This window comes from Protopterus annectens, chromosome 4.part0 (assembly GCF_019279795.1).
Source record: "Protopterus annectens isolate FY-2018-M chromosome 4.part0, PAN1.0, whole genome shotgun sequence".
Taxonomy (NCBI): domain Eukaryota; kingdom Metazoa; phylum Chordata; order Ceratodontiformes; family Protopteridae; genus Protopterus; species Protopterus annectens.
Window position 1 is genome coordinate 818,419,020 of NC_056733.1, and position 17,416 is coordinate 818,436,435.

General features: G+C 43.6%; 1 protein-coding gene across 5 annotated transcripts in view; it reads left to right on the forward strand.

The window, feature by feature from the left end:
* Positions 1–17,416, forward strand: part of LOC122799595 (splicing factor SWAP) — a 1,354,031-nt gene that overhangs the window by 917,364 nt on the left and 419,251 nt on the right. For all 5 annotated transcript variants that reach the window (XM_044068762.1, XM_044068763.1, XM_044068764.1 and 2 more), the window contains exon 15: positions 1,384–1,658. In XM_044068762.1, coding sequence (XP_043924697.1) covers positions 1,384–1,658 — 275 coding nt within the window. The remainder of the gene's footprint in view (positions 1–1,383; positions 1,659–17,416) is intronic.

Here is a 17,416-nt window from a genome sequence, read left to right on the forward strand (position 1 = left end):
TTTTATTCTTATACCTCCCCTCTGGGTTAAGCTACACAATCAGCTGGAGGTTATCCTGATCTTTTTTTTTTTTAGTTGCATATGTCTAGACAGATGCACAGCATCTGGAGCATTGTATTCAATGGTTTGCCTAATGATGGCTGAGTAAAAGGGGACAATGCCATCCCTAGATCTGGACACAGTCCCTCTGTTTATAAGCTGTACAGTACAGAAGGAATTTCTTACAACAGTGGACACATGTTGGTCAAAAGTTAAGTCACTCTTCACACAAGTTCCCAAATCCCTAAGAGCTGGATCAATTCTTAGGGCTCTGGTGTTAATGTGGTAGCTCCCTGGGATAGATGACTTTCCCAATTGATACAGTAATGCATTTTTTTGGCATTTAGTTTCAGTCCATGATTTTGGCTCCAGTTCTTTGAGTGAGTGCGCCTAGCTTTGCAGTCATTTACAAATTTGGTAAGCTGGAGCCCTTTGGTATTGGCTTTTACTTGAAAAAAGTAGATGTCAAACAGGAGAGGTCCCAACACAGAACCCTAGGAGACTCTACTGGTGATTTGTCTTCTACTTGTGGAGGTAACATCCCATATTTTGATTTCTTGCATCCTAACTGTAGGTCATTTGGCATTCTAGATCGTCAGAATGCATTTAATTGCGAATCTCCATTACTGTCATCCTTTTTCCTGATCTCTGCATGTAATACAAAATGTTGATATTAATTTTCTATAATTCCACCATTATTTTATGATGAATTGTGTAAGATTTGATTCCATGTTTAGATCATTAGCCGCATTCGCATTTATCAAGCAGTTCTCTGTTTTGATCAGCAGTTAAGCATAGAGTTCAGCCTTACTTTTTTTGCACAACTTTTATGCTGTGTCCTTAATGAGACTATATTTCAAGAAAAGTGTATCCTGCAATCACTGCTGTTCATATAAGAGCAGTTTTAAGTTACATATCAAGTAATGTCTTATAATTGGAGGCAGGGGGATACTGTTATTAAGCCCCTCTCTTAACTGGAATTATAAGAATCCTTTTGCTTTGTTCCAGGTAGATTTGCTGTAGTAATGAGTCATGATGATCATACATGCGCATTCGATGTGTGCTTGAAAGCAAAGTATGTTCAGAATGTGATTTTGAATCAGAAAGGTTATGTTTAAGACTGCAGTTTCCCCCAGTGTGACACAAGATACTTTGAATGGACAGTTATTTGCTTATTTTCTTTGTAGAAAGCTGCTCAAGGCTATATTAATTTTATTTGATGAAAGTTGAATGTTTCTTCATCTAAAATATATCTGTTTGCCTTGCTTACTCTTCAAAGTGTAGCTTTCTCCATGCGAATAAACAGAGCTCTGCTAAATGGCCTGTTGTATTCTTTTTTTGCAGGTTAGTTGTAGTAGCACACCTTCCACTTCAACCTTTGTGGGAAAAGTTGGACCTGCTGCAGAACTTAAAACATTAGATAGGCCAGCAAGTAAAAGTAAAGGATCTAACAAGGAACATGAAAAAGAGAAGAAGAAAAAGAAGCACAAAAAAAGATCCCGTTCAAGGTCACATTCTCGTAAAAAAGATTCACATTCTAAGCATAGTTCACCATCAAGGTCTCGAACAAAATCGAAGCACTCACTTCCTAGTGCTTATAGAACAGTTAGGGTTTCAAGGTAAGTGTCCCAGAACTTGGTATTGTCTTGTGTCCACATTTTGTAGTAAAATGTTCATATAAAGTCTGAGGTGCAAATTCAGTTGCACAAAACATTTAATGTATGTTATGCTGTAGAAAAGTTCTATTTAGTTTTGAACCTTTACAAGTAGTGGTGTCTACATGTTCAAGTTGGTCTGTCGTCTAGGCAGTTGAGTGGGTTGATGTTCATAGTGTTACCATGCTGCAGTCATCACACTTGGGGTTATCCTGCCGTCAGGCGGTCCCGCAGTCGGCCTGAATTCCAAAGTCTTGGACCGGCGTCGGCTGCTGTCGCTTCTTCCCTGACGTCAAAGCTCCAGGGGTATATAAGAGGCATCTTTCGCCGTTTTTTTCAGTCTTTCTTGCCGCGCGGTGCCCGAAGCAGAAGCAGTTCGCAAGTGCCGGTCGGCCGACACCTGAGATTTTCGAATAGAGTTTCAGTCCGAAGTCTTCAAAGCGAAGTACCCCATTGGGGAACCTTTTCTTGCCTCAGTCCGATGTCAGAAAAAGTTAACAATTGCATTTCTTGTGGGAAGCAAATACCTCATAAGGACTTTCATTCTTATTGTATACCTTGCCTAGGCCCAGACTACAACGTCACTGGTTGTCGGTTTTGTGCTAGGTTCAATAAGCGAACTATAAAGCGGCGCTTTGATTTCGCACGACACTACTTCGGTAGGAAATTTAATTACACTATGCCGTCGGAGCAACCGACTACCGGCGTGCACAAAAAACGCAAAGATAAAGACAGGCAGCCTAGATCCAAGCCAGACTCCGAGGCCTCAGCTGGGACGGTCACCGGTTCTCCGGTTTTCAGTGAGGCGCCTACGCAGCCCCTGGCTACCGCAGAATTGGAACCCCAGACCGCTTCGGATTCTCTAGCAGAGAGTTCTAGGCCGACGCAGCCATTTTCTTTAGGCCCTACCGACGACGTTGCAGAAGGAGAAGCCGGTGCTGTAGAAACACCTTCTGTTTCAGAAGGTGTCTTCAGACCTACTACTCTCACCATAAAATCTTATGCTAAGCTTAAGACTCCTCTAAAACCAAAAAAGACTGCACTTCAGTCTCCAGTTCAAGGCCCCATGCCCAAGAAACAGATGCTTAAAATGGCTGAAGGTTTGATTTCTTTAATCAGGTGTTCCCAAACCCCCCCCCCCCCGACAAAAGGCCTAGACAAGAGGAGGATTATGCCTCCTCTGATCAAGTGTCTATTTCCTCAGGCTTCTCTGAGGAACAGGATTAGTCCTTTCCCCCTTATGAAGATTCTGATGCTGAAGATTCCATTCCTTCAGTTTCTCCCCCTGAAGACTATTCCTTTGGGGAAACCTTACATACCATGAGGGAACATTTCCACTGGGAAGGTCAGGACTACTCCGACTCAAAGAAAAGGCTCCGAGAGTTTCTTTTACTCCCCCAGCACAGACCACTTGCTATCCCTCCAGTTTTAGACATTGTGGATGATGTTTACTTAGAATCTAGTCTAAATCCAGATTCTCTGCCTCCTGCTCCAGCCAAACCAGATAGATGCTATAGAGTGCCTGACTCGCACAAATTCCTTTACAAAAGCCCTGTTGCTGATCCAGAGACAATTTCCCAGGGTCCCAAAGGGGCTAAGGCTTCTATGGCTAAAAATCCTATACACTCTGAAAGGGACTCCAGAGTACTAGATAGGTGGGGGAAGAAGGTTTACACCTCAGCTACTCTAGCTATGAGAGCACTAAATTGTCAATTTCACATGCTTAAATACCAGCAATTCCTAATGTCTCAAATAAAACAAAAGATGAGCATGCACCCTCAACAGTCTGAATTAAAGGAAATGCAGGATCTGTTGCATGCAGCTGAACAGAGGGGCAAACATACTTTACAATGTGGATTTGATTCCTTGGAAGCTTCCTGTAGAGCAGCTGCTACTGGGTCTGTTATACGTAGGCATGCTTGGTTAAAGGAACAAACTCTGCCTGATCATGTTAAAGCAAAGTTACTAGATGCACCCTTACAGCAGGATGTCTTATTTGGGGTTAAAGCAGAAGAGGCTTTAAAGAAAAATGGAGGATAAGGCAAAATCTATGCAGACGGTCAAAGATTTCTTACAGGTACAGCCCCCATGCTTCAGCAGAAATTGGCCAACAAAAAATTGGTCCTTTCCAGCTTCTGACAGACCACAGAGGGGTAAATACAGGCGCCCAAGGGGCAGAGGACAAGCACAAATCCCTTACAAACCTCGCCAATGGGGCACTGCAACACAGAAGGGAGGAGAAGATGGGTCCCAAACTACTAGAAGGCAAACACAATGACTTAAACCTCAAACTGCCAAGCAAAACTCTCTTGGCAGCTCCCTTGGGAGGAAAATTAGCACTTTTTGCAGACAACTGGCGCATCGTCACAAAGGACAAATGGGTCCTAGACATGATCTCACAAGGATACAGATTCCATTTCCACACCTTGCCAAGGATAAAAGGAATGCCAAACCTGCCACAAAATCAATGGGCAGAGGCACAAAAACAAATTACAGCTCTCATGGACATGAGAGCCATTCAACTGGTACCTACACAGGGGCAAGGCCAAGGATTTTACTCGAGGCTCTTTTTAGTCCCCAGAAAGGACAATGCTTGGAGACCCATTCTGGACCTTTCAATTCTAAACACCTTCTTGCAAGTACCCAAGTTCAAGATGCTAACACAGCTTCTTCCCATGTTGGGCAAGAAAGCTTGGCTAGTAACGTTGGACCTCAAGGAGGCATACCTGCATGTCCCTATCAGACAAAATTGCAGAAGATACCTCAGTTTCATTGCAGGTTCAACCCATTACCAATTCTCTGCACTGCCCTTTGGCTTATCTTCTGCACCCAGGGTCTTCACAAAATGCCTGGCACCAGTAATTGCATACTGCAGACAAAGAGGAATTCAAATATACCCATACCTGGACGACTGCCTCATCCAAGCAGAAAGCAAGGACATTCTCTTACAACATCTGGCTTTTGTAAAACACCTTTTAAGTTGCCTAGGGTACACAGTAAACGAAAAGAAATCAAAACTAGTGCCCTCACAAAATATGACATTCCTGGGTCCCAGCTTGAATACAGTGGCCTAGATGGCTTATCTGACGCCAGACAAACAGCTACAACTAACTCAATACTTCAAAACAATGGCAACAAAGACCCAACCTCCCTGCAAGAAAAATTCTGCAGGCCTTGGGCTTCATGGCATCTTGTATACTACTAATACCATTTGCAAAACTGCATATGAGGAAATTACAATGGTACCTAAAATGCATATGGACTCAACACAGCCACAGCTTGGAAACAATACCTCTCATTCCCTGCCTTCAACAGGAGTTTCTGTCGTGGTCACAGGCATGTCACCTCAACAAGGGTCAACCTTTCACCTTACCCCCAGCCAGGCAAATTATGACAACAGATGCTTCGGACTATGCCTGGGGGGCACACATGGCAGGACGGTGCATTCAAGGCATATGGATTGCAGATCAAAGAAATCTGCACATCAATCAAAAGGAAATGCTCGCTGTACAGAATGCCCTGACAGCCTTCAAGGACCTCTTGCATCCAGGACAGCTTATAATAAGGACAGACAACACCACAGTAATGTGGTACATAAACAAACAGGGGGGTACACACTCCCACCCTCTGTGCAGGCAAGCAATGACCTTGTGGAACACAGCACTGGCTTACCAAGTTCAATTACAAGCTCAATTCCTGCCAGGAAAAAAGAACACATTGGCAGACGACCTAAGCAGAAACATCAAGGATCCCCACAAATGGAAACTAGATCCACAAGTATTTGCAATGATAACTCAAAAATGGGGGCTTCCAGACATAGACCTGTTTGCCAGCCCCCAAAACTATCAGCTACCAAAATTTTGCACAAGGACATTTCACCATCAAGCTTGGAAAGTGGACGCACTCTCATTCAGTTTGAAAATGCTGACAGTATATGCCTTCCCTCCATTGCCCCTTCTCACAAAGGTGCTGCTGAAAGTCAGGATGGAGAGACCTCGAATGATACTCATTGCCCCAGACTGGCCACGCCAGCACTGGTACCCACTATTAAGGAATATGGCCCAGGGCCCACCATGGATTTTACCACAAATTACTCATCTGCTCACACAGCAAGACAGTCAGATTCTACACAGCCAGCTCAAAACCTTAAATTTGGCTGCATGGCAAATCACCTAAGCAACCAGCCAGCTCCTCTTTTACAAGCTGTTATGGATGTTATTCTGGAGGCCAGGAGGCCCAGCACCAGGAAAGCCTACTCGGACAAATGGAAAAGGTTTTGCGCCTGGAACCAAGCTAAAGGCTAAAATACCCTTCGGCCGGACATACCTCAGATTCTACAATATCTAAATGAGATGTTACACAAAGGGCTTTCTTTCTCATCTATTAAAATCCACGCCTCAGCTATTTCAGCTCACTACAACAAGGATCCCCCCTTATTTTCACATCCACTTCTAAGACCATTTCTCAGAGGGGCCAAAAACATTAGGCCTCCCAGGAGAGCACCAACACCAACTTGGGACCTCAATTTTGTTTTGGAAAAACTTACGCTACCTCCTTTTGAGCCAGCTTTCTCAGCTGACTTAAAGTTTATATCATGGAAGACTGCCCTGATGCTAGCAATTACTTCAGCCAGAAGAGTCTCAGAGCTTCAGGCACTAATGGCAGTAGAGCCTTTCCTCATTTTTCGTCAAAAGACAGAGTTTCCCTACAAACTAACCCCTCCTTTATACCTAAGGTGGTATCCAGTGTGGCTCTAAATCAAACCATCCATTTTACCCACCTTCTTTCCAAATCCACAGAACAAAGGAGAATTCCATGGACATTCACAGGCAGCTACGCTACCACTTGGATAAAACTAAGGTCTTCAGAAAATCTGACCAGCTTTTTGTATCGTATGCTACAGCATCACAAGGAAAGGCTATTTCAAAACAGACCATTTCCAAATGAATAGGACATTGCATACGCTTTTGCTACACCCACCATGGAAAACCAGTTCCTGCTAGCATAAGGCCCCACTCTACCAGGGCAGCAGCTACATCTACAGCCTTACTCAGGGGGGGGTGCCAACCAAGGATATTCTGGAAGCTGCAACTTGGAGTTCAGTACACACCTTCACCAAACACTATCACTTACCACTTTTAAGACTAAAGCTGGCTTCGCCACTGCAGTTTTGCAGGGCCTTCTAGCCTCCTCTAACCCTGTTTGACTCCACCTCCCATCCTTAGCTTTGGGATTCTACCCAAGTGTGATGACTGCAGCAGGGTAACACGATGACCATAGTATAGTTTTGTACCTACCATAAATGTAGATGTTTGAGTGTATACCCTGTTGCAGTCCAGGTTATCCTCCCTCCATCCCCTCTGACCTAACTAAAACCTTTCAATACCTTAAAATCTGATACAGCCTTTGTGGTGTATTTCCTTATAGCTGGAGGGATGTTTTGTTTGTGCTAAACTTTTATTATTGGTACTATCTACTGACCACCTTTTGGGGGGGCACCTGACATCTGGGGCAAGAAAAACTGAAGAAAATGGCGTTGGATGCCTCATATATACCCCTGAGCTCTGACGTCAGGGAAGAAGCGACAGCAACCGACGCCGGACCAAGACTTTGGAGTTCAGGCTGACTGCGGGACCGCCTGACAGCAAGGTAACCCCAAGTGTGATGACTGCAGCAGGGTATACACTCGAACATCTACATTTATGGTAGGTACAAAACTGTACTTTATATGTTCTGTAATTTTTTTCTCTTGTTCAGCTTCTGTTATCTCCCAGTTCCATCTTGCATGTTTCCTTGGAAGAGGAAGCAACCACAGCTGTTGTTTATGTGTACCCCTTTATACAAATGGTATTTGTAAATTGCTTTCAAGATGTCAACAGCATGGATGCCTTTCTGTAGTCCTTTGGCTTACACCAGGCATCATCATAGAAGCACTGCAAGCAAGTTTGTGTCAAAGATTATTACATTTGTAAATAGTCATGCTCGTTATATGGTTCTGTGTTGCAGATATTGTAACATTTGGGATTTTTGCCACAGAATGCTCGACATCCAGCCCTGTTTTTAAGAGTTTAGCACCATTAATCTGTGCCAGGCAAACATCCTTACAAGTGTAATGAGAGTTATGGCCATCCACATTTTCTGCAGTTCTTCCTTACCAAAGTGTGTGAGGAGTTTGTCACAAGTTGGTAAAGCATTGTCAGTCTGTTTCAGCCTGTCTTCCAGAATATAGTTTAGTAGCTCATTTGAGGAATCTTCTGTTGTCGCATGTTTAAATCTTTGGGACATTTGGGCATCAGGGACTGCAGCTATCATAATATTGCCAGTAATTGTATTACGTCTGGGAAGCCAGTAATCTCCAAATACTTCAATAACCAGTGTGTATTTTGCTTGGGGTGGAGTATGATGTTTCCCAGTCCCCATTGTGCTAGATTATTTCATAAGACCATCAGGCAGAGAATCAGATGTCTCTTGGACAGCCTGAACAGGCTGTGCTTCATGTTCAGGATTGCTATGGTATTGGCCAAGTCACCCACAGATGCTTCACCTCAAAATAAATACATAAAGGGAGAAACCCCTTTGGTAGAAGAAATTCAGGCATACTAGTAATATACCTTTGTATACTGAAGGCCACCCTGTGCTCAGTAGTGTCTGATCTGGTGAGGTGCATTTGCAGCACTGGGCTTTGTCTGCTTAAACCAGGGTCTCTAGTAATGCCCTTCAGGAGGTCACCATATACTTGGAGACAATATTTTCCCGAGCCAAAACCTTTCAACCATATTTCAGTTTGGATGCCTTGCTGTGGGTCTGTTTCCACACTCATTTTTATTATTTTCAAGGTAGAGAGTAATATTCATTTGGTTCTTCTCCTTGGGAACCTCTACAGGTCTGAGACAGAGATTCAGTGCCTCTTTTCTGACTAGAGAACTCTAGAACAGCCCCAACCCTAGAGATGCAAGGCTAAGACATTCCAGTCTCCGATGTGTGCCATCTTGTCTCGACTTCAGCTTAGCAAGGCCTTCCTGTCATCCCCTCTCCCTAGTACCCCCCTCAAGATCTGGTAAGACTGGTTAAAGACTTTGTATTTTTTAGTAAACTGTAACCATCCTTGGTTCGAGTCAATATTAGGGGTCCCTACTCAGAAAAAATATGGGAATGACCACTCCCCCTCACCCCCCAGAAATCTGATTCCTCTGGCTCAGAAGTAGGTTAAGTAGCGTATGTAGAAATATTTTCCCTTCTGATTACTGAGTCATTGACAGAGTACACTTTAGCTGCTGCCTTCTCACTAGAGGGGAGGACACACAAACAGTGCTGAAGATCTAGAGAAAGCTGTGACAGAACCTAAGAAAAAAGCACATTGATGTAAAAGGCATCAGCTCCAACTGTCAGCTGCTTAAAACCTTTTTGGAAAGTGAGGATGGTGTAGATCTACATAGAAAAAACACTGATGCAGTAAGTCATTAAGCAGAAAACTCGGGATACTCCCATACCTATTGTGTGGACTGCCCAAAGAAGTATGGCAATCTTGTTCAGTGTTTGAGAAGTGGGCTTCGGTGGTATGTAAGATGGTAATCTGTCCACACTTTGTCAACACCTTATATCCTGGACATTACCATGGCCATCCTGCAGGGTCCGCCACAACCAACACTTTCCTAGTGCCAGCCATCATTCCATAAGCTGTGAGAATCTTCCCAAATGTTATCACTACTGCAACAGTAAACCATAATGAATATAGTACAGTCATTAGGAGCTTAACACCACTGTAGATACGAAATATTTTCATTATCACAGTAATATTTTCTCCCTTTTTTCCTTCTTTCTCTGGGTGTCTTGGGGCTGGAGTGGGTACCCCGCCAGTGTGCCCCTTTTCTGTCTGCTACCTTTACTAGAGGCCTCATCTCCTCAAGTTGACCTAGAGGTTGGAGAGACTACATTGGGAAAACTTCTGGTTGGGCTATCATTCCTGGAGATATATTCTACCGTAAATGGCTTGTGCTCTGCTGTTAGCATATTTTCCTGGAGGCTGCCAGGGCAAAGAGGAACCAAAGACGGTGTGGGCGTAAATCCCTCTCGTACTATAGAAGTGTAGCTGTCCAAATGGGAGGGGAGCATGCCTGTTCTTGAGGGGGAATGATATCGGACTCGAAATCTGGCCAAGATGCAAGGCTGTGGATCAGAAGTGTCAAGTGCCATCAGCGCTGTAACAGTGAACATACTCAAACATCTACAGTTATGATAATTCCTAAAACATCTGTATATGCAGTGTGATATACCCTACCTGCATCTGTTTTCTGTATATAGTTGTGGCAGTCTGTAAGTGTGTGACCAGAAGATTTGGATTTGTGTATTTAAAGTACTCCTGCATTGCTGGATAAAAGTTAACATGTTTATCAGCTGTCACTTTGATTACAGTTATTTTTTTTACTCGACTCACTGGCATCCTTTTTATTTCATTGATATGTTTGAAGTTTGGAGTTTTGGTGTCATCCTATTTGTGCGTCAGAAAAATGTGTTCATTATGTCTTATGCGTTCTATTACAGGAAGCAGATAGATTTATAATTTACATTGTTTTATATGCACGGGTTGCATAAAATGGTGATCTTGCTCATTAGTTATAGCACTGTGTAGACAGAAGCAGCATCTGTGCTTGATTTTCATTTAGGCAGGGTTTCAGCCAAGTCTAGAATTGTTTGTAGAGAATCAAAGCTGAAGATGTCTCTACTATTTTAGATGCATACTTTGTTAAACTTTGCACTTGTAAGGATAATGCCATAAGTTGATTTGCATGGATTGTCATGCGTTTTATGTAGGAAGAACTACCAGGGAGCTCAACAGAAGACTCTATGAGCACAAGTATGCTATTGCCAGTGGTGACGACAAAAATGCCATGTGTAAACATTATAAAGAAAATACATGTAAAGTCACTTTTAAATGTTTAGTGTTGTAAGTACTGAAAAACATCAGTAATATTATTAATATAGCGGAAGAGTTAGGATGGCTGGAATACTGCTGGCAAGTAAAATTAAATGCATGTTTTTTATCCCTGGTCTTAACAACAGAGAAGAATTTGTTATGTATTTGAAAAGAAAAGGGATAAAACACTGATTTTTTTTTTTTAGAGATCTTTTATTTATCATGATAGTTTTTAGATCTGTTTTATCACGTGACGAGGTATCTTAGGTTAAATTGAATGGTGTTTTGCATGATGTATCCCAAGCAGGGTATTTAATGTATGCAATTAATGAGGAATGTGAAGAAGTCTCTGTGAGTTAAAGGAGACTAAAGTGCTAACTGAAGATGTTCTTCGTGTTTCACTGTTGCAGTCATCATTTGCCCTCAGTCGGCCTGATTAACAAAGTCTTGGGTCCTGCGTCAGTTGCTGTCCTTTCTTCCATGACGTCAGGGGTATATAAAACATGCAGCCGATTCCATTACATCAGTCTTTCTTGCTGCATGGTGCCCGAAGCAGAAGCAGTTTGCAAGTGCCGGTCGGCCAACTCCTGAAATTTTCGTTTTCGAGTTTCAGAACCAAAATCTTCAACTAAAAGCTAAGTACCCCGTTGGGGAAACTTTTTCTTGCTCCTTACCGATGTCAGTAAAAGTTAATAATTGTAATACTTGTGGGAAGCAAATACCTCATAAGGATTTCCATTTGTACTGTATTCCTTGCCTAGGCCCTGACCACAGCTTACCTTGCTGTCTGTTTTGTGCGTTATTTAATCAGCCCACTATCCGGTACATTTCTGCTTCTAAATATTTTGGATCTCGGTTTAATTATCCAGAAATGACATTGGTTAGCCATCTGACTACCGGAGTACTGAAAAAACGCAAAGAAAAAGACCGAGACAGGCCGTTGAGGTCCATAACTGCCGACGACGCTTCTAAGCCAGTCGCCAGTTCGCCCGTACTCAGTGAGGTGCTTTCGCAGCCCCTGATATCCGCTACTTCAGATTCGCAGGCCTCTACTGAGACCCATTTGGAGTCCGGTATGCCGCAAAATACTTCACCTATAGAACCTGCGGATGTCTCTACCTGGATGGGTCCGGAGCCACTGGCTTCTGAGGATGTATTCAGCCCTACAGATTTGTACATTAAACCAACACCAACTTAAATTTTAAGGCCAAAATCTTGATTTCTGTCTAAGAAACTGACGTCCAGGCCACATGTTCAGGCCCCTATGCCTAAAAAACAAATTATCAAAATGGCTGAAGATTTAATTACTCTAATCAGGGGTAGTTAACCCCCCCCCCCCCTAAGAGGCCTAGGACTGAATTTGATTATGTATGTTCTGAACAGGACTCTGTTTCTTCTGACTCTTCTAATGAACAGGATTTGCCCATACCTACTTATGAGGACTCTGATGCAGAGGATTCCATTCCTTTTGCTTCTCCCCCTGAGGATTTTTCTTTTAGGGAAACTTTACATACCTTAAGGGAGAATTTCCACTGGGAAAGTCAGGATTTTTCTGAATCCAAAAAGAGGCTTAGGGATTTCCTTCTTCCTCAGCTATGCCTTTGGCTATACCTCCTGTACTAGACATTGTTGATGATGTGTTTTTAGAATCCAGTATGGCCCCTGATTCTCTGCTTCCGGCCCCTTGTAAGGCCAGACAGATACTACAGGGTTCCTGATTCCCACAAATTACTTTTCAAAAATCCTGTTGCAGATCCTGAAACCATTTTCAGGGGCCCAAGGGCATTAAGGCTTCTACTGCTAAAAATCCTACCCCTTCTGATAGAGACTCCAGGGAGCTGGATAGATGGGGTTGCAACCTTGGCAATCAGGGCTTTAAACTGTCAATTCCATATGCTAAAATATCAACAGCATATCATGGGACTGCTTAAACAGAAAATGATGATGATTTCTGACTGTGTGGAAAATAAGGACTTACAGGATTTATTGCATTCAGCTGAACAAGTTGGAAAACATACTTTGCAATGTGGTTTTGATCCTTTGGAGGCCTCTTGCAGAGCTGCTATTACTGGGTCTGTGCTTAGAAGGCATGCTTGGCTTAAGGAGCAATCTCTGCCTGATCATGTTAAGGCAAAATTGTTGGATGCTCCTTTGCAGCAGGACTGTTTGTTTGGCAGTAAGGCTGAAGAAGTTTTAAAAAAAGATGGAAGATAAAGCTAAATCTATGCAAACTGAAAGATTTCTTACAAGTACAACCTCCAAGATTTAGTACCCAGACATTCCAAAAGCACCAGGTGTCAGTCGCAAGGGACTTTCAGAACTAAGTAATGGTGCGCCTCAACTTCCAAATCTGGAAACAAGACACCTCCCTATGGGAAACAGTCTCAATGACTTTCCTTTAAAATTACCAAGCACTTGCCTCTTAGCTGCCCCTTTGGGGGGAAAACTGGCTCTTCATGCAAAAAACTGGCAATGTATAACCCAGGACAAATGGGTTTTAAATATGGTGTCCCAGGGATACAGATTTCATGTCCACACGTTGCCAACTCCAAACAAATGGCCAGCCCTGCCCCTAAATCAGTGGGCAGAGGCTCAGAAACAAGTACTTTCCCTCCAAAACTTGGGGGCAATTCAACTACAATTCAACTAGTACCAGAAGAGGAAAAGGGACAAGATTTATATTCCGGACTTTTCCTGGTACCCAGAAAAGACAAATCATGGCGTCCAATTCTGGACCTGTCTACTCTAAACACCTTTCTGGACATTCCAAAATTCAAGATGCTGACTCTTCACCAGTTACTTCCTATGCTAGGCAAAGATGCCTGGTTGGCAACTCTAGATTTAAAAGAGGCTTACCTGCATATCCAAATCAGGGAATCTTGCAGAAGATACCTCCGCTTCAAAGCAGGCTACTTACATTATCAGTTCTCTGCAATGCCCTTATGCTTATCTATTGCACCCAGGGCATTTACAAAGTGCCTGACTCCAGTAATTGCATTTTGCAGACAAAGAAATATTCAAATATATCCGTACCAGGACAATTTTCTAATTCAGGCAGAAAACAAGTCCATTCTTCTAAAACATCTGGAGTTTGTGAAAAGGGTTCTAACTTGTCTAGGGTACACCATAAACAAAAAGAAATCACAACTAGTACCCTCACAAAAAAAATTAAATTCCTGGTTGCAAGCTTGAATACAACTGCCCAGATGGCTTTCCTTACGCCAGAAAAGGAAATTCAGTTGGTGACTTACTTCAAACAGGTGGCCACAAAAACCTTGCTATCTGCAAGACAAATACTGCAAGCCTTGGGGTTCATGGCCTTCTGCATTCTTCTAATTCCATATGCAAGACTGCATATGAGGAAACTTCAGTGGTACTTAAAAAGTTTATGGAGTCATCATTGTCACAGCCTGGAAACTATGATTCCTATCATACCTTGCCTGCAACTGGAGTTACTATAGTGGGCAGAGGCCTGCCACCAAAACAAGGGACTGCCATTCACACACCCCCCGCCGCCCAAACCCTAACTACAGATGCATCAGACTATGCATGGGGGGCTCATCTGGCAGGAAAGTGCATTCAGGGCAAATGGAGCCCAAATCAATTGCACCTTCATATCAATCAAAAAGAAATGCTAGCTGTACAGAATGCACCGACAGCCTTCAAGGACTACCTTCATCCAGGACAACTAATGGTAGACGGACAACACCACAGTTGTGGTACATAAACAAGCAGGGGGGTATACATTCCTACCCCCTCTGCAGACTAGCCATGGCATTGTGGAACACGGCCGTGAGCTATCAAGTACAACTTCAAGCTCAATTCCTGCCAGGAAACCTGAATATTTTGGCAGACGAACTAAGCAGAAATCTCATGGACCCACACGAATGGAAACTGGAACCATGGATTTTCAACATTTTGACACGCAATTGGGGGAGCCCAGACATGGATCTTTTTGCCTCACCCCAGAACTACCAGTTGGACAAATTTTGCACAAGAACTCCTCACAAAAAACCTGGAAAGTGGATGCTCTGTCATTCAGCTAGGAAAACCCATCAGTCTATGCCTTTCCCCCTCTGGCTCTGCTCTCCAAAGTTCTACTAAAAGTCAAACAGGAGAAACCATAAATGATTTTGATTGCCCCAGACTGGCCTCAACAACTCTGGTACCCACTCTTACGCAGTCTGTCACAAATCCCTCCAAGGCACCTGCCTCAGACACCTTCCTTACTGTCTCAGCAGAACAACTAAATTCTGCACCCTCATCTCCAAACATTGAATCTTTTGCAGCTTGGCTAATCACTTAAATTCCCCCATAGCATCCCTCAGCAAACCTGTGATGGATGTCATTTTGGAGGCGAGAAGACCTAGTACTAGAAAATCTTATGCTGACAAATGGAAAAGATTCTGTGCCTGGAATCAATCTCAAGGGATGAGCACAGCAGTGCCCAATTTACCTCAGATTTTGCAATAGTTAACTGAGATGCTTCACAAGGGCCTGTCTTTTTCTTCCATAAAAATCCATGCCTCGGCCATTTCAGCTCATTACAGCACAGAACCGCCCCTCTTCTCTCATCCCCTGTTAAAGCAGTATCTCAGAGGGGCCAAAAACTGGAGACCACCCAGGAGAGCTCTTACCCCTGCCTGGACCTAAACTTTGTATTGGAAAAACTCACTCTACTTCCTTTCGAGCCAGCTGCTACTGCAGACTTAAAATTTCTTTCCTGGAAAACAGCCTTCCTTTTAGCAATCACTTCGGCTAGAAGGATCTCTGAATTACAGGCCCTTGTGGCAGTGGAGCTCTTCATCTTTCATGCTGACAGGGTGTCACTCAGGACCAATCCATCCTTCATGCCCAGGGTGGTATCCACTGTGGCTCTTAATCAGTCCATTCATTTGCCAACTTTCTTTCCCAATCCACAGAACAAAGGGGAGCGAATTCTGCATTCATTGGATGTGCACAGACAACTTATATTTGACTTGGCAGGACTAAATCTCAAAGAAGATCTGAACAACTGCTGGTAGCATTTGCTGCAGGGGGCAGAGGGAAAGGTTATTTCAAAGCAAACCATTTCCAAATGGATAAGCCATTGCATTCATTTATGCTATAAGCACTATGGAAAACCTATCCCCCAGGGGATCAGATCCCGTTCCACAAGGGCTGTATCTACTTCTGCAGCCTTTCTCAGAGGTTTTCCTACCAGGGATATTCTAGAAGCTGCTACCTGGAGTTCAGTTCACACTTTCACCAAGCACTATCATTTAGCAATTTTCTCTAAATCCAGAGCTGGCATTGCCACTGCTGTTTTGCAGGGCCTTATAGCCGGTCCTAATGCTGTACAATTCCATCCTCCCAACCTTAGCTTTGGAAATCTACCCAAATGTAATGACTGCAACAGTGAAACATGAAGAACATAGTACAGTTGTGTACACTTAGCATAAATGTAGATGTTCGAGTGTATTTGATGTTGTAGTCCTGGTTACCCTCCCTCCAGCCCCCTGTTTTTTCTCTTACTATGCCTCTCCTTTCTTTTACTACACTTAAAAGCCTTTTTGGTGTATTTGCTTTTGTTTGGAGGTATATTTTATATTTTAAATTATTTATATATATTTTGCTGCCCTTTTGGAGGGCACGTGACATCTGGGGCAAGGAAAAACTGATGTAATGGCATCGGCTGCATGATGTTCGTGTTAACTGTTGCAGTCATTACACTTGGGTTATCCTGCCGTCAGGCGGTCCCGCAATCGGCCTGAGTTCCAAAGTCTTGGTCCGGTGTCGGTTGCTGTTGCTTCTTCCCTGACGTCAGTGCGCCAGGGGTATACAAGATGTATCCGACGCCATTTTCTTCAGTTTTTCTTGCCGCGCGGTGCCCGAAGCAGAAGCAGTTCGCAAGTGCCGGTCGGCCGACTCCTGAGATTTTCGAAGTCGAATTTCAGATCCGAAGTCTTCAATAAAGCTAAGTACCCAGTTAAGGAAACTTTTTTCTTGCCTCAGACCGATGTCAGAAAAAGTTAATAATTGTATTTCTTGTGGGAAGCAAATACCTCATAAGGACTTCCACTCTTACTGTATTCCATGCCTAGGCCCTGATCACGACGTCACTAGTTGTCGGTTTTGTGCTAGATTTAACAAACGCACTATAAAAAGACGTTTTGATTTTGCTTTGCACTACTTTGGCCGAAGGTTCAATGATACGATGCCGTCGGATCAGTCAACAACCTCAATACCGAAAAAACGCAAAGACAAGGATAAAGACAGGCATATGAGGTCCAAAACCGACGACGAAACCTCTTCTAGGCCAGTCGCCGGTTCTCAGTGAGGTGCTTTCGCAGCCCCTGACACCCGCTACCTCAGAGCCACAGGCCATTTCCGTCTCCCACGTGGAGACATCTAGGCCTCTGGAAACTCAAGGTATTGGGCCTACGGAAACTAATCCCTCAGATGGGTCCAGAGCCGCTGAGCAGGCATCGGCTTCTGAGGGTGTTTTCAGACCTTCACAACTTGCCATTAAAACAACAGCCAAGACAAAGGTACCATTAAAGACAAAGAAACAAGTACAGCGTTATCCTGGACAGTCCCTCCATGCCTAAGAAACAGATGCTTAAAATGGCCGAAGACCTCATTACTCTAATCAGGGGTTCCCATCCCCCTCCTGAGAAAAGGCCTAGGCAGGATGCAGACTATGACTCCTCTGATCAGGTTTCCATTTCCTCTGTTTCCTCTTCAGACCAGGGATACTCCCTACCCCCCTATGAGGAACCTGATGCTGAAGAATTTATCCCTTCAGCCTCTCCTCCTGAGGATTTTT